A 25,401-nucleotide genomic window follows, 5' to 3' on the forward strand; every position below is an offset into this window, starting at 1 on the left:
GGGGAAACCCAGCCAGATGGACGGGGTACAAACAATAAATTGATGATGATGATGATGATGAGCTGCTTTGAGCTGAACATTTGTTGTTGGAAAAGCAGAATGCAAATCAAGAATGGGAGCAGGTGTCTAAGATGCAGGAATACTCTTTCTGCTTTCCAGGGTGGTGGGTTATTTTGAGCACCGCCCTGTCAAAAAATTGTGCTTTCCTTCCTTCTGGTTATCTTTAAACCAGACCAGAGGGCCTGTCCTCCTCTGACAGATCTTCAGACTAAGGCCCATCCTCTGTAAAGCAGGGCCCATGGCCAGCCTCATTAGGACCAACCAAAATGTCACTGAACAATGAGCACCAGAAATGTCTTCATCCTGTACATAACTAATACTATGGAATTCACTTTCAGAAGAGGTGGCGGTAGCTCCCACCCTAGCTTTGATAGGAGACAGATTCATGGAGGATACAGCTATTATTTATTTAGAATACAGCATTTATGTTCTGCTCCATAGCCCCAAGAGGCTCTCACTGCAGCTTACAAAAGATTTGCACACGACAATTAAATTTGAGGGTAGTATCAGGTGCAGATACTCCCCCCCCACGGCATAATAATACAGTGTATGTGAAATATCCACTCCAATAGATCAATGCAAATGAGACATCTGTTATGTAATAGAAGGCAAAAGAAAACAAAAACCAAAGATTAGAAAATTCCCAAACCTGGTACAGTAACCCCTCACTTTACACACATTTGACCTGCACAATTTCAGCCAAACATGGTTGAAGGTGAGCTTGTTGAAACAGCAACAAGTCAATTGGACAACTCAAGTCTGAAGCAAGGCAGAAAGTTTAAAAGCATTTTTTTGTGCCAGATCCATTTGGGGTTACCAGGTGTGCAAAGAGCTTTTTAAAAAATCACGCCCTATGCATGATGTTGGCGATTGTACATGATCCTTGGAACCAAATCCATGTATAAAACGAGGGATTACTGTAAGTTTCATTATAGGGTAGCGCTGGTTCTACACGGTCCAGGCCCACACAGCTTCAGTTACATATGAAAACACATTATGATTGGTACAACTGACAGCATCCCTATAGGACTATAGGAAGAGTTCCCAGGTTACGGAGAAAGCAGCAACTAGTTCATTGAATCTGGTTGCAAACTGAAGTTGAACTGATTTATGAGCCAGAAATCCGTTTTGAAAGGACCAAGTCCATTTTCCTCTTGGGAGGGTCATGTCAAGAGCAGGGGAAAGTAATCTTTATTTAGCACAAATTTTGAGGTCAGTTTGCTAACATTTGTGGAAGCAGCTTCTGCACTGAGGAGCCTTATAACTCCCAAACATGACTTTAATAAGAGACATTTCAGGAGACCAGCCAATAAGCGCTTATCAATTATGAATTCATTTAATGGCTGGAATGGCTACATCTTGCTGGTAAGCAAGCACAAAAGGAAAACTACACAGCACTGGTGTGATGTGGTGCAAAGTGGTCCTGCCCTGGAACCACAGAGTGAAGCTGAGTAATAAATAAACAATAATAACTGTAACCTGTTGGGTCTCATCTGCTGGCTAAATCACAAGGCAATAATTCATTTATGGTATGTTCATTCGTATGAGATTGTGTCTTCCTTGCCTGTTAGGTTTCCATCAACAGAGTTTTCAACGGTCCCGTCTGTAAATTTTATATCGTCCTTGTTGCTGTGGATAATGAGGACTCTGCACTGGAAAATGAGGCCCCGCATGTCCTTGCAATTGTTGCTGGTAAGATGAATAGTGTAGCCCCTGGCTGGACCTAACAGAGTAATCCAATCCTTGGTGAGTGATGTCAGCTGTAGGGAGGTACTGAGGATGGTAAACAGACTGACCGTTGTCATAACAGTCGATGAGGTTTCTGTGATTGGTATGATAGGGTTTTCTGAAAGAGAAAGCACCAAATTTCAGAGCAGAGCCAAGTGGTATTGAAGAGCCTGCACCGCAACACTCCAACCCATGCCGTAATCGGAGCCTTCTAAGTCTGCTTCTTAAAACTTAGGCTATTGAGAGTGTATGTTTCACCAGCTGAGCTGGGTGCAGTACACCAGGGCAGAGAGATTGGAGCAACACTAAAGCAGACAAGCTTTCAGCTGTAATTCTGAGTCTGGTACAGGCAGCTGCTTTATCAACCAATGCCGAGCGGAAAGAAAAGCCAGTTTGCTAGTCTTAAAGGTGCCACAAGACTGTTGCTTTTGGCTGAGCTATTCCAATTTTATTTGCATGTTTTATTCTGAGGATAGAAATGTAATTTTTTGTCCTGCAGAACATGAACTGCCCTTGACTAGACACAACATTTGCTCAGAAGTTCCATGGAACCCCCACTTTCTTACCTCTGTGGGTTTTGTCCACCCCTTCCTCTCCTTGGTGGGAAGTGCCTGTAAAAGAAAGAATGAGAAAGACTACAAGAATGGTATGGTTGTCCCTCTCGTTGTCCCCGAGAGGGGGCAATGACAATAAAGATTTATTATTACTATTATTATTATTATTATTATTATTATTATTATTATTATGGTTCAAGTGCCCAAGCCCAAGTGCCTAAGCCTAAGGGCAAAGTTGCTCTTCGCATTCCCGCAAGGCAACCTGGCTTTAACGCATATCACTTAGGAGCTGAAGAGATGGCTGCTCATCAAGGGTAGCCTTTGAACCATATAAATGGCAGGATTCAATCATTTCCCTCGACAGTAGCAGGGTGTCCCTATTCTACGCATAAAGTTCCATTTTCACTTGACCATACTGGATGTCTAGAAAGCAAAAAATGAGACCTTGGTGTTTCCAGTGGGAACTGCTGCAAATGTTGCTGACTGTATGTTGCTTCAAATGCAGGATTTCCAACAGGGCCATAGTACCCTTTCGTCCAACCACGTCCTGAAGCAGCCATATAATGATTCCTTTAAAAAGAGTTTTTTTAATGTTAGTAGTTAGGAAAAGTATTGTTTTCATAGGGGTATATTCTTATTATTTATTAAACGTCTATACCGCCCTTTATACCAAGGATCAAAGGGCAGTTTGAAATATAAAAACACAAAAATATGTATCATAGTAACAAACAAAAACAATACACCCAAACACACAGTTTAAAAGGCCATAGTTTGTTTAATTAGCCAAAGGCTTGGGAGAAGAGGAATGTTTTTGCTTGGTGCCTAAATATATGTGACGAAAGCGTCAGGTGAGCCACCACAGAAAGGGTCCCATGAAGAAGGGACTCAGATGATGATTGCAGGGTCTGGGTCTGTTCATATGGGGAGAGGCAGTCATTGTGGTCCTGTTTATTTATAGGTTGCTAGTTCACAGAAAATATATTAAAGTGGTTTACAATGAAAATACCGTATTTCCCCCCCCCCTAGGATGCACTTTTCCCCCTCCAAAAATGAAGGGGAAATGTGCGCACGTCCTATAATAATAATATTTTTTTTATTTATACCCCGCCCTCCCCAGCCAAGGCCGGGCTCAGAGCGGCTTACAAGCAATAATAAAAACAAGATGAATGATTACAACTTAAAAACAAAAATAAAATACAACATTAAAATATTAAAATGTAGCCTCATCGCAGGAGGAGAAGGAAAAGAAAACCAAAAAAAGAGGGAGGGAATCAAATTGGCTCCAAGCCAAAGGCCAGGCGGAACAACTCTGTCTTACAGGCCCTGCAGAAAGAAATCAGATCCTGCAGGGCCCTGGTCTCATGAGGTAGAGCGTTCCACCAGGCCGGAGCCAGAGTTGAAAAGGCCCTGGCTCTGGTTGAAGCCAATCTAACTTCCTTAGGACCCGGGACCACTAGGGTGTTGCTATTTATGGACCTTGAGGTTCTCCGTGGGGCATACCAGGAGAGGCGGTCCCGTAGGTACGAGGGTCCTAGGCCGTGAAGGGCTTTAAAGGTCAAAAGCAGCACCTTAAATCTGACCCTGTACTCCACCGGGAGCCAGTGCAGCTTGAAAAGCACTGGGTGAATATGCTCCCATGGCAGAGACCCCGTGAGGAGCCTCGCTGAAGCATTCTGCACCCGCTGGAGTTTCTGGGACAGCTTCAAGGGCAGCCCCGCATAGAGCGAATTACAGTAGTCAAGCCTGGAGATGACCATCGCATGGATCACTGTGGGGCAAATGCAGGCTTTCGCTGAAGCCTGGAGAGCGAGAGGGGTCGGTGCGCACCCAAAGGCTTGCGGATAGCAGTCTGCAGCCCGAAACCCGGGGAGCGCAGCGGAGCGCACCCTGGGCTTCGGGCAGCTCTCCGCAAGCCTTAGGAGCCCAGCGGGAGGCTTGCGGATAGCAGCCTGTTCTGGGGGCTGGGGTAGCTCAGGCTTCCCCTGCCCCAGCCCCGCGCCTGGGGGGAAAATAATTTTTTTCTTTATTCCCCCCCCCAAAAAACAACTAGGTGCGCCCTATAGGGCAAAAAATACGTTACATAAAATCACAGTGAAGAAACATATTGGCAAGCTGACGTCTCATTTGGCTTCCTCTTACAATGGAAACAGTTCATATGGGGAGGGAAGAACCTTTGGAATAGCCATTAAGGTATTTCCATTGGAAATTGTGAGGCTACAAGTTGGACCTACAACACGTGTAGCAGTGTGAAGTACTTGTGTTCTTCTAGCCAGCAATAACATGCTTTCATTCAGGATATTCCATTCCACATCTATTCCTCACTCAGCATTCTGCCACTGAGGATGCTCAGTCTTCACTGGGCTGTTTTGAGTCATCCCACTCATACAGGTCTTTCTGCCTTCTAAATGTTTTCTGCAATTCCTGGAATTCTCCCATACACGTGACTACTTTAACTGCTTTTGTGGATAGGGTCAATTTGACTATTTTAAGCATTGGCACTTAAGAAAATGACTTTACCAGTACACAGGGCTATTTGTGGTGTAAAGTTATGAGAAAGGGATCTGTAAAACAGTTATGGGGAAACAAGAAATGCTTTCAAACAGGTTTCCAACTGCCCCTTTAAGGGACACAGGTGGCACTGTGGTCTAAACCACCAAGCCTCTTGGGCTTGCCGATTGTAAGGTTGGCAGTTTGAATCTGCACAACGGGGTGAGCTCCTGTTGCTTTGTCCCAGCTCCTGCCATCCCAGCAGTTCGAAAGCATGCCAGTGCAAGTACATTTATAGGTACCTCTGCTGTGGGAAGGTAAATGGTGTTTCCATGCGCTCTGGCACATGTCATGGTGTCCTGTTTCGCCAGAAGTGGTTTATTCATGTTGGCCACATGACCCAGAAAAGCTGTCTGTGGCGAAACGCCAGCTCCCTCGGCCTAAAGGTGCAGATGAGCACTGTCCCCCACAGTTGAATCTGACTGGATTTAACCCTCCATGGGTCCTTACCTTTACCTTTTTATCCTGTTTCCTTACTTAGAAAACTAAAATCCTGCCTTTCATTGTAAGACTGCAGGGTGGATTACACTTAAAAATAGCTAATGTCAAAGACAGTAAAACATCAACAATCTTCAGTGTTAGAAGGCCTTCAGATGACATTCTCAGTATGGCCTTCTGGGATTGGGAAGGTTTTTAAGGGTGTGTCCTCCTTTCCTCTGCCCATTACAAATGTGTCCCTTTTGATTTCCTCTGCAGCACACTGTGTCTGTTATCTTGTAAACTCCTCTGCTGTAATACCTGCCCTGTGTCTGCGGCACAAGACAAGAGAAATTGCTGATTTGCAAAAGGATCCAAACTCAGGGCCTGTAGGGCTTTTGATCTGAGGGTCCTACAATCCCAGTAGTTTCCTGAACAAGTACTCCAATGGAAAAATTAGTAGCAGATGCTACAACAGAACCTTTTTCTGCAACTAATTCCTGCTTCTTCCAAGCAAAAGCAATATTTAAATAAAGCAAGAGGAACACAAAAATGACTTGCCTTCTTCCAGATCCTCCCCTAAGGGCTTCAATGTAGTTCTTCCTTTCTATTGAGTGCCCCCTGCACCTGTTAAACACTAAGAGAGAAAGCAAGGTTTACAGTGCAATTCTATGCACATTTACTTTGAAGTAAGCCCCATCACACGCAAGATTTGGTGGCAACAGTTATTTCTACAAAAAGACCCCATTCCTCCCATCAAGTCACTTTAAGCATAAACAGCACCACATCAGGCTATTACTTGCCAATATTCAAATACTTAAAGAGTGTTCCCACATGCACAAAGGCTGTGGCTTTCAAAGAGGATTCCAGGGAGTCCAGTGATTCCCCAATGAAACAATCAATAGTAGTTGCAATGGAGTGCTGGGTCTGTGTTCTAGGTGCATTCTAGATTTGCTGAGGGCAATGGGACTCTCAATAGACTTAGCCAGCACTCTTATGTACCCAGGAAAATGTCCCTGAATCCTCAGCCAAGGGTTGAGGTTCTGGGAGAAATGCACACCAGTTCCTTGGTAGATGGCTGGATTCAGAAATGGTTTCCTGAAAGCAGGATGCCTGAGAACTACTGTATTATTGTAATTAATCCCACGATCAGATATCTCTATACTGCAGATTGGAAAATGCAGATGGGCAGATGCACTGAGAGAAATGTGGCTTGCCTAAGGCCACTTTAAAAGTTTGTGGCTGAAATGAAACCTGACTTTCCAGCTCACTTATGACATCAGCTTTCAATCCATTTTTAATGGCACAATGCTCACGTTCCAAGTGAAACAAGGAAAAAACAAAACAAAACAGGTCATATCAGAAGGGGCCTATGGAAAACTTGGGAAGAGTGTATCAGTCCCTACCAGCATATCTGTTTAACTCAATGCAATATAAATTCTACATGTGTCCTTCTAGTAAAGACTCAATGTCAAGAGGAGAGCTGTGGGTATCTACTGCATAAGCTCTAGTTTAACAAAGACTTATGTTGAACCGGTTTTCAACCTGAAGTTAATGAGGCAGCTTTGGGGTGTGGTGGGGGAAACAATCAAATGCTGCAACTCAGCAAAAAAGGACGCAATGCTTACATTCTATTGCCATGTTGGGATCCATTCCTTCAACATCAATTAGGTACCTTAAGAGAACAGCAAGATTTTTAACTATAGAAAAATGAGCATTCATAGGAACAGAAGTCAATGATAGAAAGTTTAAAAACAATAAACCTGCATTTCTCTAGAAATACTAGCATGCTAATACCTAAGATTACTGCCCTGCACTTTGGACCAACAGATAATAATAGAAGGGGGAAAGGCCCAGAACTGCCTATAAGAGGCACCACCTACATACCCGAGAGTTGTATTATTCATCACTTCAGACTACATATCTGGGTTTTTTGTAAGATTTACACCAACTATGTTGGTTTCATCACCCAAAGAGTATTAGAGCTTGCTAAGATTTAAAACTATCTATGGATGCTAGATTTATAGAATTCAAACTTATTTCATTAGATTTATACCTGTTGTTCCTCTTGAAAGGAAGCTCAGGATAGCCAACAACATTCAAAATACTGCACATAATGGAATAGTTAAAACATCACTCAAAACAGAATTAAAAGACAGCAGTGTTTTAGGAACCTACACCATGCTGTCTGCTGTGTTCTATTTTAAAGTGCTGTAAAAGCCATGAGTTGTAGTCAATTACCTTTTACTAGAGTACACCCACTGAAATTAATAAACCTAAGTTAGCCATGGCCATTAATTTCAGGGAACCAGGCAGAGGGCCTTCTTGGTGGTGGCGCCTGCCCTGTGGAACGCCCTGCCATCAGATGTCAAGGCAATAAGCTACTATCTCACTTTTAAAAGACATCTGAAGGCAGCCCTGTTTAGGGAAGTTTTTAATTTTTAATGTTGTATTGTGTTTTTAATATCTGGTTGGAAGCCACCCAGAGTGACTGGGGAGGCCCAGCCAGATGGGCGGGGTATAAATTATTATTATTATTATTATTATTATTATTATTATTATTATTATTATTATTATTATCTCTAAGTAAAAGATAGTTTAATCACATCTCATAATTATTCTGAAGGAGTGTATTAATAAAGGGTTAAATGAAGGCTATTCTGAATCTATGTTTTGGGGTCAGCTGGGAAGTCTCCATGGTCTCCATGCCGGCTTAAAAAAACCTAAAATTGAGATAAACCCTGTTGGATAACAGTGACAGCCTCGCTAAATCCACAAAACGATACTAAGAAATAAAACATCACTTCACTATTAGAAGTATAATTATGTAGGAGTTTCTCCAACCTTTTCAAACTCAGAACATACCTTTAATTCCAAGTTGCAACTTAGGCAAATTTGATAAATATAGAATATGGGCCCTATGGCCGTCTCTCCTTTTATCTCTTCTTAAAACTATTAAAACTACAGGGAAATAATTGGACTGCTGACATGACCCACCTTTGGTTAAGCTATGATCCAGCTTCACGTCACAATCCACCAGCTTAACTGACTAATGCATGGAAGACAGCCCTTTTATGTAAACAAATGAACACTTCTATCCAGGAGGATTTATTGAATTTACACTGAAGCAAGAACCCTTGTGGCAGATACTCAATTATTCATTTTTATAACATGTTGCAACTATCAAACTAGACTGCTGACCTGGATTTGTTTCAAGAGCAACTTACCTGCAAACAAGGTAACCAGTTCGATTCAAGCCATGTGTGCAGTGAACTCCAATAAGCTTGTCTAGGGAAAGTGGAAGCACAAACTGGTTTAACAAAGGCTCAGTTGCAGAGGCAACTTTATTCTTCATCAAGTTGCTTGTCAGGTACTGTCTGACATTTGCCACAATTGTTTGGAGATCATGATATTTATGGTCAAGTGTTAGATAAAACACTAATCTCTGCAGTGCACAAACACAGTTATACACAGCAACTCTGAAAAAGCAAATTCATGTAAAGTTTTGCCATGCCTCAGAAGCTAGAAAGAGTCCCCTAGTGCTTCCATTCATAAAGAGCAGGAACTTAGCTTCCAGATTGGCTGCCAAGGGTAGATTGGCATGTTTCAAGAAGAGAACAATTCCTCCTCTCTCCCCTCCTTCCTCCCTTCCCCAATATCCACCTTTAAACTGCAAGCCAGTGGGGACAGGAACATGCCTGTTTCCACCATGTACATTTTCACCATGGCATGGTTCAGCCAGCCAACCAGCTAAAGCATCTATCCAACTACCGTATTTTTCGCCCCATAGGACGCACTTTTTCCCCTCCAAAAATGAAGGGGAAATGTGTGTGCGTCCTATGGGGCGAATGCAGGCATTCGCTGAAGCCTGGAGAGCGAGAGGGGTCGGTGCGCACCGACCCCTCTCGCTCTCCAGGCTTGCGGAGAGTTGCCTGCATGCTGAAGGCTGGGCGCGCTGAGCTCAGTGCGCCCAGACTTCGCGCGGCTCTCCGCAAGGCGCGGGAGCCCTGCGCTGGGCTCCCACGGCTTGTGGAGAGTTGCCTGCATACCGAAGGCTGGGTGTGCTGCACTCTTTGCGCGGCTCTCTGCAAGGTGCGGGAGCCCGACGCCGGGCTCCCACGGCTTGCAGAGAGTTGCCTGTTCTGGGGGCTGGGGTCGGGGGAAGCTCAGGCTTCCCCCGCCCCAGCCCCGCACCTGGGGGGGAAAATAAAAAATTCCCCCTTTATTTCCCCCCCAAAAAACTAGGTGCGCCTTATGGAACGGTGCGTCCTATAGGGCGAAAAATACGGTAAAATAAAAAAGACATGTCACACAATTGCTAATGGCTACCTTCATAATTGCTCTGCTGTCTTAGATAAATCCATCAAATCATGCTCACCATTATGTTGATTCTCCATCAGGAACTTTTTAACAGCGCTTTTAAATTCAAACACTGTCTCATTATTTGGTACTTCATGGCCAACAGTTACAATTTTGCAGTACTGCATCGTGCCTAGGAGCTCCTGCAAGAACATATGAAACACAAATAGTTGCAATGTAGACCAAACAAGCCAACCACAAAGGACTATTCCCGGGTTTAAATGCAGAGAGTATTTTTAAAAATTGCAGCACACATCTCCATACTTTCAGCACTCACTTTCTTCCTAGGCAGCTCAGAATGGAATCCTCTCACCCACCTAGTCTGACTAGAGTCAAGCCAGCAAACCAGTTAGAAATTCTCCCTGGGTCACAAAAGGATTTTTTAAAAATACTCCTTCTGTAGCCCTGTCCACTACCCTAAAGCAGGCGCGAGGAATCTTTTTGGCCCAGTAGGTCAGATCTTTATCATTCTCTACCTCATGGGCCAACTTTGACCCAGATGTGATTAACCCAGATGTCCAAGTTAACCCACAGGGGTGAGGTGAGGTGAGATTCTCCTTTCTGCAGGATGTTGTGTATGACATCAGGTGTGGGATAGGTGGGTGTGGTTTTAGGCAAACAGTGCAGTAAACCAAATTTAGTCCATGGGCTGCAAGTTTGCCACACCTGCCCTAAAGCCAACCAACATCTTCTGTAGGTCAGTTACTGGATCATGCAGTGTTCTTGCAGGTCTGGAGAGCATGATGCAAAGTCACATGATACTCCTATAGCCTATAGATTAGCTGTTCACATGACCGTATCATACAAATATAACCAAAACCAACTTGCTTTTAATAGCTTCCTAGAAAACAGCTATGGCCAGGATTGATTATAAACCCCACCCCTCTTTTCAGGCAGAAAACTCAGCCTGTTGTGATGTTGTTTGCAGAGGAATGAAAATCAGAGGAATACTTCCACTCATCTTGACAAGAAACCCCCCAGAGTGTCATATCTACTTGACATCTGAGCCCCTAAATACACACCACATTTTTAAAAGTCCACATGGCACTGCATGCTGAAAAGGAACTTTAATTCATTTTTTCAAAGTTTCATTTCAGTTCTTAGCAGAACAATTTTTCAGCAAACAAGATTCTAGTGCTAACAACCAATTCCACATTGAGAAAGCTACCAAAGACAGTATCTACCCCTTTCACATAAGCTTGGGAAACTGAACTTACCTCTGGCTCATAATAGCGGGTGGTGTATGTTAAATCAATGACCAAGCCAAGTTCTTCTTTCTGTTCTGTAACCTGATTAATAAGGTCTAATGGAGAAAACCGTTCATTTGGAGCAAGTTTCCAATCAAAAGTCTGAAAAGAAAGTGGAGTATTCAACCAACAGTTATAGGTTGCTGTTAAACTCTAAGGGTAGTGTCTAACATAGTAGCACAAGGATTTCAGTTTGCACAATGAAATTTCCATTGCACAGGCAGAAATCCTTGCACAAGTGGAACTACTTCACTGGATGCTGCATCTAGACCCCCTGACAAGCATCCAAAGGAGAGTACAACTGTATGTGGATAGTCTTATATTGCTTAAGTTTACTACGCATAGTATTAAAGCTATTTCAGCACTCTAAGACACTCAAAATCTTACACTGAACTAAAATTACCAGAAATAATGGTAATCATAGTATCTTGTGACCTGGTGTTTTTATGTGTGTGTTTTTTGTCTTTTACAGGTTTAGGCCAGTCATAAGAACTGGGATAGATTGAGGGCACAAGGAAAAGGACACGACAGAGGACGAGAAGGATGGATAGTGTTCTCAAAGCTACCAACATGAGTTTGACCAAACTGCGGGAGGCAGTGGAAGACAGGAGTGCCTGGCGTGCATGGGGTCATGAAAAGGCGGACACGACTAAATGACCAAACAACAACAACAAGAAGAACTGGGATGTTTATCCTTGCAGCTGGGAACTGGCAAGGCTAGATAAGCTAAATTAGAATATTACGAATAGAACCTTAGATACAATTACCCTATACACTAGTCACGGGGGTCAGCAACCTTTTTCAGCCGTGGGCCGGTCCACTGTCCCTCAGACCATGTGGTAGGCCGGACTATATTTTTTTTGGGGGGGGGACATGATTTCCTATGACCCACAAATAACCCAGAGATGCATTTTAAATAAAAGCACACATTCTACATGTAAAAACACCAGGCAGGCCCCACAAATAACCTAGATGCAGTTTAAATAAAAGGACACATGCTACTCATATAAAAACACACTTATTCCTGGACTGTCCGTGGGCCGGATTGAGAAGGCGATTGGGCCGCATCCGGCCCATGGGTCGTAGTTTGCCTACCCCTGCACTAGTGGTTCCTAAAGTAGCCAGTTGTGCACCTGGGGTTGCAGTTATTACGTGAGGTGGAGTCAAGAGGCAAGGGGGAAGCAAGGGAGCAAAGGAGGTGTGAATAACCATCAAAATAGGCTTGCCATATTTCGAACAGTGAAAATCCAGACAGAAAATTTGTTGAGTTCTTTTGGCAAAGGTTTTTTTTGGGGGGGGTCAAAGTGGTTGGAGTTATTTTTATGGATAAATAGCAAAAACAGCACTGCCGACATGGGCTGCCATAAGTCTGGATTTTCCCGGACATTTTTATTGATTTCCACCCGAACACTGCTGCCGACTGCACCATTCCAGATATGTCCGGGAAAATCTGGACATATGCCAAGCCTATATCAAACTATCACTGGATCAAGTTAATCAATTTTGCTGAATTTATGAAACTAAATAGTTTTAATAGGCTTGCCAGATTTCTAACAGTGAAAATCCAGACAAAAAAGTTGTTGAGATATGTCCAGGGAAATCTGGACGTAGGGCCAAGCCTATATCAAACTGCTGAATTTATGAAACTAAATAGTTTTAATAACTTGCCATTTTCAGACAGTGAAAATCCAGACAAAAAAGTTGTTGACATTTGTCCAGGGAAATCTGGACGTATACCAAGCTATATCAAACTGCTGAATTTATTAAACTAGTTTTAATTGATTTTAAATAAATGTGCAATTAATTGCCACTGTCTTGAAATTTATTGTGTTCCTATTTTCCTTGGTGGGTCGTGCAAACCTCTGTGCTAAATATTGCTTTTCATAGGCTAGGGGGCACTGCAGATGTTTATGGAACTAAGGGAATAGTGGCCCAAAAATATCTGGGAACCACTGCTATACACCGAACTTTGCTCAGATGAAAACATGAGCTCTGGAATTTGGACTAAAGCACAATGCAAACAGACCAAGAGCAACCTTACATTTACATAACACATAGCGCCACCCCCCAAAAACTGCATGCCATACCTACCTTCTTAAGTGGAACTTTAAAAGCTATAAAGCGTGTTCCAGGTATTCTCTTTCCAAGAGGTATGTAATTAGTCCATCTAGAAGAGAGACCTTACACTTAAAAGTGAAATGAAATGAAATTCACTGCTTCTGCATAAATATGATGGAGAAAGCAGACACAATTCAACAGGAGAAGATGTCTGTTCAGCACAGGGATTTGCCTTTTTTGGTAACATTAAAACACCATTCACACTAACAGCATCTAAACGACAGCTATACATCCAAAAGCTAGATCCCAATCTATTCCACTGTAAGACAACCATAAAATACAGCTTAGGATGGGAGGAGGGATAATTCAGGCTTGACCCTCAAAAACTGGGTCAACGGAACCCCTGTGCAAAATGAGGATTGCCTGTATGCAGGTCCTGGGTTGCCCAGTTGACAAGGCTCACTGGTGTGGTCCAGAGCAAAACACAGCATGCGATGTGTTTTTGTGTTTTTATACTGTCAACCGCCCTGTGATCTTCAGATGATGGGCAGTATATAAATTTAATTAATAATAAAAATAACAACAACATACCCCTATGAAAGCAATACTTTTCCTAATTACTAACATTAATTTTTTTAAAAAAAGGAATCATCATTTGGCAGCTTTGGGGTGTGATTGGATGAAATGGCATTATGGCACTGTTGGAAATCCTGGATTTCAAGTACTGTGGTACCTCGGTTTAAAAACAGTCCTGTTTACAAAGAATTCGGTTTACAAACTCTGCAAAACCAGTAGTAGTGTCCCAGTTTGCGAACTTTACCTCAGTCTAAGAATGGAATCCGAACGGTAGAAGGGCACCGGCAGTGGGAGGCCTCATTAGGGAAAGCACACCTCGGTTTAAGAATAGTTTTGGTTTAAGAACAGACTTCTGGAACGGATTAAGTTCATAAACCGAGGTACCACTATACCTACATACAGTCAACATTTGCAAAATTCCTGTTGGAAACAGCAGGTTATTGTTTTTTATTTTTATTTTTAGGCGCCCAGTATGGGTGGCGGGTGGTGCAGTGGGTTAAACCACAGAGCCTCTGGGCTTGCTGATCAGAAGGTCGGCGGTTCAAATCCCTGCGACGGGGTGAGCTCCTGTTGCTCGGTCCCTGCTCCTGCCAACCTAGCAGTTCAAAAGCACGTCAAAGTGCAAGTAGATAAACAGGTAAACATTGTTTCCGTGCGCTGCTCTGGTTTGCCAGAAGCGGCTTGGTCATGCTTGGCCACATGACCCGGAAGCTGTCTGCAGACAAATGCCAGCTCCCTTGTTCTACAGAGCGAGATGAGCGCACAACTCCAGAGTTATCCGTGTCCTAACGGTCAGAAGTCCCTTTACCTTTATGGCCAAGTGACAATGGAACTTTATGGGCAGAATAGGGGCACCCTGCTACTGTTGGGAGAAATGATTGACTCCTGCCATATACAGTGGTACTTTGGGTTAAGTCCTTAATTTGTTCCCGAGGTCCGTTCTTAACCTGAAACTGTTCTTAACCTGAAGCACCACTTTAGCTAATGGGGCCTCCTGCTGCCGCTGTGCCACCACCGCTCGATTTCTGTTCTCATCCTGAAGCAAAGTTCTTAACCCGAGGTGCTATTTCTGGATTAGCAGAGTGTTTAACCTGAAGCGTCTGTAACCTGACACGTCTGTAACGTGAAGCGTCTGTAACCCGAGGTACCACTGTATATGGTTCAAAGGCCATACGTGATGCGGAAAACATTCCTCTACTCCCTGGCCTTTGGCTAATTAACAATCTATGGCCTTTTATATTGTGTATGGGGGGGGAGAATTATTGGTTTTGTTTCGTGTTATGTTCCTTGTTTTGTTATGTGTTTTTGTGTTGTAAACCACCCTGTCATCCTCGGATGAAGAGACAGACAGACAGACAGACATACAAGCTCCCACGAGCCTCCCACGCGAGGGGCTGACCAAGAGGGAGGGAGAGGTTCTCAGCCCAGCTCCAGCGCCTCACTACAAGGGGGCGCGGGAGGGCCTGTCCGGGGGCTCCCCGCCCACCCCCGGGCGAGGCAGGTACCGCTCACCTGTCCGGAACTCCGTTCTTACTCTTCTTCCCCATGGCTCCGAGGCCCCCCAAGGTTTCGCTCTCCACGCCAAGCCACCCGCTACCGGGCCGGGAAGCTGCAGTTGCTCCTGCAGCACTTCCGGTTCCCACGCCCGGCACGAAAAGCAACGACGAGCCCCGGCGCTCGAATGACGTCATCCCCGCGGGCCGTCAGGAAGGGTGTCTCCTGCTCGACGTCCGCCTCCAGCAGCGGCCCCTGCAGGCTAGTTGGGAGAACTGCGCCTTTCCTTCTCCGCCGGGAGCATCAATGTGTGAATGGACAGAGAAGAAACGTCGCTTTCCCCCTCCGTGGTGTTATTTGGCTTCGAGAATCACCTTCCTCTCGAACTCGGTTCATCTGGGAAGGGGGTCCCGAGTCAGGCCGAGAGAGAAAGCAGGGGGAGGAGGACTAAAGCAGCGAGCCCGCTTTCTCAGGCGGCCTTTGGAAACCATGAGGGAGACTAGTCGAGGGAGTTGGCATGTTTAGCCTGCAAAAGAGAAGGCTGAGGGGAGAAATTGTAGCCATCTTCAAATATCTCAAGGACTGCCGCATGAGGAGGAGGCGACCTGCTTGCCTCCTCCTGCTCTGGAGGCTCGACCTGAAGCCATGGCTCCAAGTTCCAAGAAAGGCGATTCCGACTAAACTTTCTGGCGGCAAGAGAAGGACTCCCTCGCAATGTGGTGGACTTGCCTTCCGGGGAGGTTTTTAAGAAGAGGCTGGGTGGCCACCAGGCATGCATGCTTTCATTCCTGCATTGCAGGGGGTTGTGCCCTCGGGGTTCTTTCCAACTGGACCATTCTATGCTTCATGCCTTTTGCTTGTCTGCAGGGATCTCCTGAACAAAACCAGCAGCAACGGTTGCATTAGGATCCCTGGCGCCTGCAAATCTCAGGACCAAAGGGAGGCTTCCCCTGACTCAGCGCGGGATCCGCCGGCCGGGTTTTCCTTCTCTCCCTCCCCTTCCAAAGTCACGGGCGCCGCGCATGCGCAAATGCGCCCGAGGCCTGAGGCCTGGCTGGATTCCGGCGAGAGGTTCCGGGGCTCCGGTCCGGCGTTGAGCCCCCTCGCCTTTTGTCTCTGGCCGGAGGTGGGTGAGCAATAGCTGCTCCTTCTCTGGGTCCAGAAAGAGGTTCTGGTGTCAAGCGCTCATTTCTGACGGAAGCTCCAGATTTGGCGGAGGGGGGGGGCAGAAGACTCTCTGGGCGCTTTGTACATGCTCAGGGGCTCTTTTGGCTGCTGCTCTTCGAACTTGGGTGTTTCTGAGCGGCTTCAGTGGCCTTGGTCAGAGGTTGGAGAGAGCGGCGGGGTAATCCTATAATTTTTAGGTACAACCCTCTGAGGTAGGTTAGGCTGAAAGCAAATTACTGGTCCCATATCATCCACTGAACTTCGAGAATAATCAGAGATTTTAACCTGAGTCACACTTTAACCCAGTGGTTCTTAACCTGGTCTGGGCACAGGCCCCTTGGAGAATCTGGTGAAAGCCATGGACTCCTTCCCTAGAAATATGCACATAAACAGATACAAACAAAACTCTGCATGTGGTTGGTTTTTTTTTTATTGCATCAGTTTTATGGTGTATTGTTTTGTGTTGATTTTTGTGCCTGATTCATAGGTCATGGAGATAATGACTCGATTGGAGTAAGTGAGCAAAATGGGGGCATTGGCTCTGTATGCACATTGTTGTTTTCATTTGATGGCTGAACATGTGCTTAACACGGGTAAGAAGCAGATTATTTCACACTGTTTACTCTTTCTTTATCCTTCCCTAGCAGCAAGAATGTGGAGCTGTAAGAGTTTATTGTGCCAGCGCTAGTGGCAGAGACATACGACCTAGACATGTCTTACCGAGGCACTGAGCGAGACTTCCAAACCTCGGCACGGAGGATGGGGACCTCTCTGCTTTTTCAGCTGTCGGTCCATGAGAGAGAACTAGACCTGGTCTTCCTGGACCACAGCTATGCCAAGCCATGGAGCGCCCACCCCGATGCCAGCAATGCCCGTCCCACTCGTCTGCTGTTCGTCACTCCTAAGAGACACCAAGATAGCAACGCCATGTGAGTTTTACTTTTATGTGAGAGTTACTAGGGATATTTTGTGTGCAGGTATCTGTAATTGCTTTATTTGCCACCCTTCTTCTGAGGATTTGCATGTGCTTCTTTCAAACTAAGCTGAAAGGTTGAGCAGTGGCACCAACACTTATGCTGGACCAGGAGATGGGAACTTCCTGCAGGAACTCAGGAACTTCCTGCCGCCAATCAGAAGCCATGATTTGGTTTTCGAATGTTTTGGAAGTCGAACGGACTTCCGGAACAGATTCTGTTTGACTTCCAAGGTACAACTGTAGTAGAATGCCGGCTTTTGCATGCTGAAGGGCCCAGTCACAGAGCTGGCCCATCCATGAGGTAGACTGAAGCAGCTGCCTTAGGTAGCAGAATCCAAGGGGCTCATCCATGGGCCGCCCTGGCTTGCCACTGAAGAAGTGAGGAGAAGCAGCTGTGGCAGCTTCTGAGTTCTAGTGAGATTTCGCTGGAAGCCCCAGCTGCATAACATTGCTAAGCAAGGCTTTGGTAGAGATGGTAAAGGGGGTGCATAGCATGCACAGGGCAGCACCTAACTCTTTTGCCTCAGGTGAAATGGGAAGGGCCATCCCTGGCAAGAAATAACCCTCATCAGGCATCATCTCCAGGGAGTGCTGGGGAAGTCTCTCCATCCGAAATCCTGGAGCTCCACTGTCAACCAATGTAGACAAAGCTGAGCTAGCAGGACTATTGTTCTGATTCAGCTTCCCATTTACCCCAGCTTACCCATTTATCCCTCCTGCCAACCTAGCAGTTGAAAGCATGTCAAAGTGCAAGTAGATAAACAGGTACCGCTCCGGTGGGAAGGTAAACGGTGTTTCCGTGCGCTGCTCTGGTTCGCCAGAAGCGGCTTAATCATGCTGGCCTCATGACCTGGAAGCTGTACGCCGGCTCCCTTGGCCAATAAAGTGAGATGAGCGCCGCAACCCCAGAGTCAGCCACGACTTGACCTAATGGTCAGGGGTCCCTTTACCTTTTACGCATTTATCCAGAGCTCCCTTTTTGCTCAATGTGGTCCTTTGTATTGCAGGTACATATAGCTTTTATGGGGTGGGAAATGGAGGCGGATTGCTCTGTTCCATGACATGTCCTTGTGTGCTTTCAGTGAGGCAGATGTTCCCATCGATGTGGAAACAGTGACGCCCACACCTGTGCCACTCTACGACAACCAGAAAGCCCGCACTGTAATGAATGAGTGTGAGCGCCATGTGATATTTGCCCGTACAGACACTGATACGCCACCTCCACCTGATGACTGGGAGGAGCATATGAACAGGTAATAAATTGGGGAGTGGACAGAAGATTGTTTTATGCACTGGTGGTGCCTGTCCTTTGGTGGTGCCATTTCCTTTTTTTGCTTTCTGAGCCTGGAGATTATTTGGGACTAGGCAGTGTTCAGGGTTCTGCAAGTCGGCTTTAATTTCAAAACCCTTGGGTAGTGAATGCAGATCATTGTTGCAAGGTGGGTGTAGACATTTTGGGTTAGCAGTGGGCCTTGGGAGAGTGCATGTGTGTTTGCCAAACGTTTTTGTGGTTAACTTGCAACTGCTTCATACAGGATGATTTCCTGCCTGGATATCACATCAATGAATGAAAACTGTGACTTATTTAGATAGTGGTTCAGTCCTGGCTTATTCTTGCCAACTGTAGTTATAGACATGCCACAGGAAACTCTGGTTAGTTTAAGAACACAGGCTTCAGATCTCCATTTTTGGCAGGTAAAAGAGGAGAGAATGCAGGGGAGTGGGTGAGTCCAGGGCTCACAATTGCCCATTCTTGTAGCATCAAACCATGGTTTCCTCTTCCATCTGATCTAGGCCACAATCAGTACTCTTTGGGTGCCTCCAGCTGCAGTTTTGTTTAACATGAGCAGGGGTGAGGAACTTCGGGCTCTGGGGGCTGAAGGTGGCCCTCCAAGACTCTCTAGCTGGCCCTTGGGACTCCCCCAGGCCACACCCTCACTGCCCTACTGCATAACCTCCTTGGTGGCTTTTGCCTGGCTGAAATGCCTTTTTGAACTCTCATAATGTGTTTTGACTGCCCAGATTGAGAACAGAGAGGTGTGTTCAAATGTATCTAGAAACTGTCCTTTTCTACAAAAGTCATATTTGTGTGAACTGCTCCACCTACTTTTGCTTGTGGTTCTGCCCATGATTTGCATGTGAGAATTCTGCCCTCAGGCTGACCTTGAAGGTGAACTGCTAACTTGATTTTTTCCTTTGCAGATCTGGCTGGACAATAGCCCAGAATAAGCTGTTCAATAAAATCCTCAAAGCTTTACAGTCTGACAGGCTGGCCCGGTTAGCCAATGAAGGGGTAAGAATAGCATTGCTCTTCCTCCTCCCTCTTCTGAACTTCTAGTCCCTCTGACAGGTTGCCTGTTTTATTAAATGTGTGGTGCCCTTTGTACCTCTGTGTTTTGTCCCATGAAGTCAGGAAGGTCTCATCTCTACTTTGACATCTGAGACATAGGCATTGTAACTCCAGGCTTTGTCACTGCTGCTTTGTTCTGCGGTCAGCACACTTTGTTATGCAACCTCACTTTGGGTCCTTCTCCTCTGTTTTCCAACAGGCTTGCAACGAACCGGTGCTCAGGAGGATAGCAGTTGACAAATGTGCCCGGCGTGTCCGTCAGGCTTTGGCAAGCATCAGCTGGGATACCAAGCTGATCCAGTGGCTTCACTCGACGCTGGTGGAAACCCTTAGTTTGCCTATGCTGGCTGCTTACCTAGATGCCCTGCAGACTCTTAAAGGAAAGGTGAGTGAACATGATGTGTTGGGGAAGGGGTTCCCCCCCAACACTTTTTAATCCTTCTTTCCATGTTTCTTCTTTAGGCAAAGCATTCTACTTAAAAGAAGGTGCCACCTCTTTTCCTTATAAACCAGCGGTTCCCAAACTCCCCCTCCCAACCACTTGACCTTTTCTGAAGGTCTTAGTGGACCACTTTATCCTTTTTCTGTTTGTTGGGGCTATTGTAATGTGCTGTGCTAGATGTTGCCTGGTTTTGAAACACTGCTTTTATTTCTTACATATTGTATTTTATTATACAGTACGACTGCATTGTGTATGTAATTAATCTGCATAATTTCAACCTTGTGTGGTTGAAAGGCAGTAGGTTGAAATCCCACAAATTAATTGCACAGAAAACCTGGCACAAAAAGAAGCCTTGCTTACTGGACTCTAGGATGCTTTCATAAGATGTCTTGGGACTGTCCGAGTTCCCACTTAAGCATTCCAGAGCCTGGTAAGCAAAATAGAGAGCTTGGGAGGCAAGCATGGTTCCATGGGGGACGTTCCAAGAGTGTGGTTTGAGTATGCACATTTTTGCATGTACACTTCGTCCGTGAAACGTAACCCCCATGCAAGTTGAATTCCATATAATTCTAATTATAAATGAATGCTGACCTTTCAGGTTAATGCTACTTAAGTGCTAGGAAAAGAGCGAACACAAATCTCTCCTTTAAGATACTGTAGGTTTGAATTTCTGTGTGTGTTTGTTTGGGAGTAATACTCATGTATAAGCTACTCATGTATAAATCTCTCAGCTGTTATCCTTTATAAGGGAAGTGGAAGCTAGAGAGCCTTTTTGCTTCAGAAGGTCTCTAGTCGTCATCCCCCACCCCTATTTGGCAGCCCTTAACCATTGATGTACTAATAATAGTGAACCAGCTATAGAGTCCCAATGTCTTCCTGTCACTATGCAGAGTGAATGTCTGTGTTCTGGAGTTCCATCACATGCTTATCACTGTGTTTCAGATTCCCATCCTCATCGATCGGATGCTGTTGTCCTCGACTGCAAAGACAGGAGCGGCAGGGGCTGAGGCCCTTTCCCTCTTGCTGAAGCGACCATGGGATCCAGCCATAGGTGTCCTTTCACATAACAAACCAGTAAGTGTTTTGTGGGCCATCAGGAAGAGGAGGGGGTCGTGGGTTTTATTTCTGTGCTGCTGCTGTTTTTCATTTTTATTTTAAGAGCAGGTTCACATGCAAACATGCCAGCTCCCGGAATGCAGCTTTCAGCCACTTTGTTCCTCCCTGGTCCTTATTCTTGGCTATAGCTTGTGGTTAGCGAGGAGAGAGCTTTAGCCACAATACAAAGTTCAGACAACACATTAAGCCAAACCTTGGCTTAGATAATGAGATGAGCTGAGAGGGCACTCTGTTGCAGTGGGCTTTTGCCAGGAGAAGGAAGAGAGCAGACACGTGGAAATGGAGGTGGCTGGGAGCTAGCAGATAACAGAGATAAAAATTGAGGTTTAAAAAGCCCATTGCTTGTTCCCCTCTGAATTAGTCAGTTGGGGGAGGGCAGCAGATATATTTAGCTGCTAAATTGGGAAAAGGCTGGTGGTTTTAAAATCCCAAAGGCAGTACAGAATGTCTTCCCTTGACTGAAGACAGCTTTGGTTGTCAAGACTTAAACTGTATCTCAGCAGAGCAACCGTGTTTGGAGACGTGGTTGTTGAAGGGGCTGGAGCCTCTTTGAGAAGCAGTTTTTTTTTTAACCTCTTGGATTTGTTTGTTTTCCCAAGAGCAAGTTGCCTGGTTCTCCCCTCATCCTGTTGGCATCTTCTGGACCCTCCAATTCAATGTTTCCCACTTCTCGGCGGCATCGATTCTGGCAGTCACAACTCTCTTGCTTGGGAAAGGTTTGTGTCTCTTCACCACCCTGTTCTCATTCTCCTACAGCAAGCTATGTCCTCCCCCCCCCCCCCGCCTTCAGTGCAGTTGCAGGGGCCCCACAGACTCCTGTAGACTCGCATTCCCTTCTTGGATTGGATTTAGATGGAAAACAAGTGTAGAATAACCATTTGCGGGAGAGGGAGATCAGGCACACATGAAAGTGGAAGTACTGGGAAATACCCTTCTGGGCTTCATGTCAACAGTGTGATGCAGCAGCAAAAAATGCTAATGCAATTCTAGGCTGCGTCAACAGAAGTATAGTATTCAGAACAAGGGAAGTAATAGTACCACTCTAGTCTGTCTTAGTAAGACCCCGCCTTGAATACTATGCCCAGTTCTGGGCACCACAGTCTGAGAAGGATATTGTAAAGCTGGAATGTGCAGAAGGTGGTGGCCAAGATGATAAAGAGCCTGGAAACCAAGCCTGATGAGAAGCAGTTGAGGGGGTTGGCATGTTTAGCCTGCAAAAGAGAAGACTGAGAGGAGATAGTCATCTTCAAATATCTCACTGTCACATGGAAGATGGAGCAAGCTTGTTTTCTGCTGCTCCAGAGGGAAGGATCCAAAGCAATGGCTTCAAATGACAAGAAAGAAAATTCTGACATAACATTGGGAATAACTTTCTGATGGTAAGAACTCTTTTGACAGCTTCCTAAGAAGGTGGTGGACTGCTCTTCATTGGAGGTTTTTAAGCAGAGGTTGGATGGCCAGTCTGTCATGGATTCTTTAGCTGTGGTTCCTGCATTGCAGGGGCGTTGAACTAGATGACTTTTAGAGTGTCTTCCAATTCCACAGTTCTGTAGGGGATTTGTAATCCCACATCAGGCAAGAAATGTCTGGTATGGGTGGCATAGCTGGCAACGTTTCCCTTTTTTTAAGGGAAATTCCCTTATTCCAAATAGGATTCCTCGCAAGAAAAGGGAAAAGTTGACAGCTATGATGGGTGGGGGGGGGATTCAACCCAACACCATATAAAAAGCTAGAACCATATTGAGGTGGAGTAAGACACTCCAGATATTTAAAAACTCTACAGTTTGCAGAGTCCCAGATCTTTGTGTTTTCGCCCTCCAGTGATATTCACAGATGTAACTTTTGGTTGCAATATAACTTGGACTGTGATGGAATTGCTGTTTAATCTGCTTGCCTTTGCTTGTCTTGCAGGTGATCCCTGTTGCTACCCATTTAATGAATAACGGCAGTGGTGTTGGAGTGTTGCAATGCCTGGAGCACATGATCGGTGCTGTGAGAGGCAAAGTTATGGAGGTGGGTACAGGAGTAGCTAAATCCAAGTAGTAGTGTTGAACTTCCCTCGAGCTTCTATAAATCCAAAACTTTTCACTTGGGTATGCGTGGCTTCCAGTTTGGAAATAACTTAACTTTTGAATTTCCCATCTTCCCTTTCTTTTCCAGATCCACAACCATTTCTCTCACAAACCAGTAATCCTCATTGGCTGGAACACAGGAGCTCTGGTGGCCTGTCATGTATGTCGCTCTCTTGTCTATACCTCCAGTATTACTGTACTAGTTTACTGCAGGAAATCGCAGCAGTGTGGTACGTGCAGAATAAAATCCAGAAGGGAAACAAAGGCATAGGATCTGAAAGTATTCTTCTCGCCAGCTTTCCCCAACCTGAAACCCTCCAGCTACTTAGGAAAACGGCACACATCAGCCCCAGGCAGCACAGCTTGGTTGTCCTAGCAGGGCCTGATGAGAATTATTGTTGAATCAGAATTGTAGAGTTGGAAGGGTATTGATTGTCAGGAGCTTGTCCTACACTCGAGTAGGACCCTGGCAGAGACACATGCCCAACTGGTATGTTCCCTCCCTCCTGGTCCATCGTTTGGGAGCTTCAAAAGCTTTCTTCAGCCCAAACATCACAGCGACCGATGCCAACAGACACCGGCACGCTTAGGGATCTGCAGAGTGTTCGCAGTTTGCGTAACGCACCTCAGCAACTCAGCATTTTGGCTAATTACTTTATTTACATATAAACACACATGGAGCTAACACAAAACCCCACATATATTAAGTAAAATAGAAACATCACCACCCAACCCCAACCCCGCTCATCTTCCCCCCCCATCTCTTTCCCCCTATTCTTCCTAATGTCTCAACAAATGAAACTGATTTGTAAAAAAAAAAAAAGTTACATGGGGGGAAAATAAGAGAGAGAGAGACATTGCACATACCTTTGTAAATTAAGAAAATCTTTAATAAAAATACATTAAAAAAATAAACACACACGGAGCACTGCAACATGGCTCCCTCTCTCTAGCATCAGACAGCAAAGAGGGGGGAAAAGGACAATAGTCCCACTTCACGGAACACAGTAACACAAACATCCTGTCTCCGTCACTTTCCACTTTGTGGAGTCAAAACATACACCATCATGTGATAGACAAAAATCCCAAGACTGCAATCACGAAGCAGGAATTCTGACATCAGTGTCAAGCTCACTGGTCAGTAATTACCTGTGTCTCCTTCCCCTTCCCCTTTTTGAAGATGGGGACAACAATTACCTGCTTCCAGTCTGCAGGGACGTCACCTGTTTTCCATGAGTTCTCAAAGATCATAGACAAAGGCTCTGAGATTACAGCCACAAGCTCCTTTAGTACCCTTGGATGCAGCTCAAAACATCTGGAGAGCAGCAGATTTGGGAAAGCTGTGTTTAAGCTCCTCTAACAATGCAAGCGGTACTTCCAGGGTTTCTTGGAAGAGGAACTAACTGTTAAACCACTCTGAGAATTGCAGCTCTGTGAGGAGAATAGGGGTCTCCTAAGAACTCTCAGCATCCTTAACAAACCACAGTTCACAGGATTCTTTGGGGGCATGGCAGTGCTTTAAATGAATAGTGCAGATATAGGGGCCTTAAAGATTCTAAGTGTACTGTACTGACTCTGCATTTTGGAAAGAGTGAGCACATGCATTAGGAAGGAAAAGTCTGGTTTTATTCTTTGTTGTACTTGAAAAGCAAATACAACTGTAACAGATTAGCCACAGAATCATCTTTCCTGACTACTGGACATGGATTGCCAGTTGAGCTACATAGTCCTAGAGTAATAGAATTGTAGAGTTGGTTTGGACCCCGAGGGTCATCTAGTCCAACCCCCTGTAATGCAGGAATCTCAACTAGTTCATACATGGCAGGTGGCCATCCAACCTCTGCTCAAACACCTCCAGGGAAGGAGACTCCACCGCCTTCCAAGGGAGTCTGTTCCACTGTCAAACAGCTCTTGCTTGAAGTTCTTGAAGCCATTGGTTTGGGTCGTACCCTCTGGAGCCGGAGAAAACAAGCTCCATGTGGCAACCCTTGAGATATTTGAAGATGGCTATCATATCTCCTCTCAGTTTTTTATTTACCAGGCTAAACATATCCTGTAGTAGTCAGAAATGTGACCCCTTTGTTTCCATGTCTAGGTTTCAGTGATGGAGGATGTCAGTGCTGTTGTGTGTCTTGGGTTCCCTCTCTTAACTGTGGATGGGCCCAGAGGGGTAAGCATGAAATTGCTAAATTTGAAATTGTCAGCTAATAAGCTGGTTTTACAGGATGGCCTGAGGAG

The 25,401-nt window shown here is 45.2% G+C and overlaps 2 protein-coding genes across 7 annotated transcripts in view; one reads left to right on the plus strand and one right to left on the minus strand.

Annotated features, from left to right (window-relative positions):
- Positions 1-442: 442 nt before the first annotated feature.
- Positions 443-15,253, minus strand: DUSP11 (dual specificity phosphatase 11). Its single transcript, XM_081921751.1, has 10 exons — positions 15,059-15,253; positions 13,004-13,079; positions 10,883-11,014; positions 9,685-9,808; positions 8,534-8,594; positions 6,935-6,981; positions 5,688-5,943; positions 2,787-2,912; positions 2,355-2,399; positions 443-1,906 (listed from the first exon to the last, which is right to left on the minus strand). Exons 1-10 carry the CDS (start codon positions 15,235-15,237, stop codon positions 1,651-1,653), a joined length of 1,302 nt encoding a protein of 433 aa, XP_081777877.1. The 5' UTR covers positions 15,238-15,253; the 3' UTR covers positions 443-1,650.
- Positions 15,254-16,035: 782 nt separating this feature from the next.
- Positions 16,036-25,401, plus strand: part of KANSL3 (KAT8 regulatory NSL complex subunit 3) — a 30,965-nt gene continuing 21,599 nt past the window's right edge. For 3 of the 6 annotated variants that reach the window (XM_081921268.1, XM_081921272.1, XM_081921273.1), the window contains exons 1-10: positions 16,036-16,166; positions 16,852-17,136; positions 18,266-18,436; positions 19,386-19,476; positions 19,733-19,918; positions 20,918-21,049; positions 21,691-21,807; positions 23,003-23,104; positions 23,252-23,323; positions 25,259-25,333. In XM_081921268.1, the coding sequence (XP_081777394.1) occupies positions 16,919-17,136; positions 18,266-18,436; positions 19,386-19,476; positions 19,733-19,918; positions 20,918-21,049; positions 21,691-21,807; positions 23,003-23,104; positions 23,252-23,323; positions 25,259-25,333 (1,164 nt within the window). In that variant the 5' untranslated portion in view covers positions 16,036-16,166; positions 16,852-16,918. Of the gene's footprint in view, positions 16,171-16,851; positions 17,137-18,265; positions 18,437-19,385; positions 19,477-19,732; positions 19,919-20,917; positions 21,050-21,690; positions 21,808-23,002; positions 23,105-23,251; positions 23,324-25,258; positions 25,334-25,401 lie in introns of all 6 variants that reach the window. The other 3 variants (XM_081921269.1, XM_081921270.1, XM_081921271.1) reach the window with 3 other exon arrangements.

Source organism: Podarcis melisellensis (assembly GCF_964234715.1).
Source record: "Podarcis melisellensis genome assembly, chromosome: 8".
Lineage (NCBI taxonomy): Eukaryota > Metazoa > Chordata > Lepidosauria > Squamata > Lacertidae > Podarcis > Podarcis melisellensis.

Coding starts and splice junctions, on each gene's coding strand:
- DUSP11 (XM_081921751.1), bottom strand. CDS start 15,237: ATGACGTCATTCGAGCGCCGGGGCTCGTCGTTGCTTTTCGTGCCGGGC. Junction 5,944..6,934: donor TCCCAACATGGCAATAGAAT/GTAAGCATTGCG, acceptor TTTCTCTCTTAG/TGTTTAACAGGTGCAGGGGG. Junction 2,913..5,687: donor CAAAAGCCCTACAGGCCCTG/AGTTTGGATCCT, acceptor CTCTTTTTAAAG/GAATCATTATATGGCTGCTT.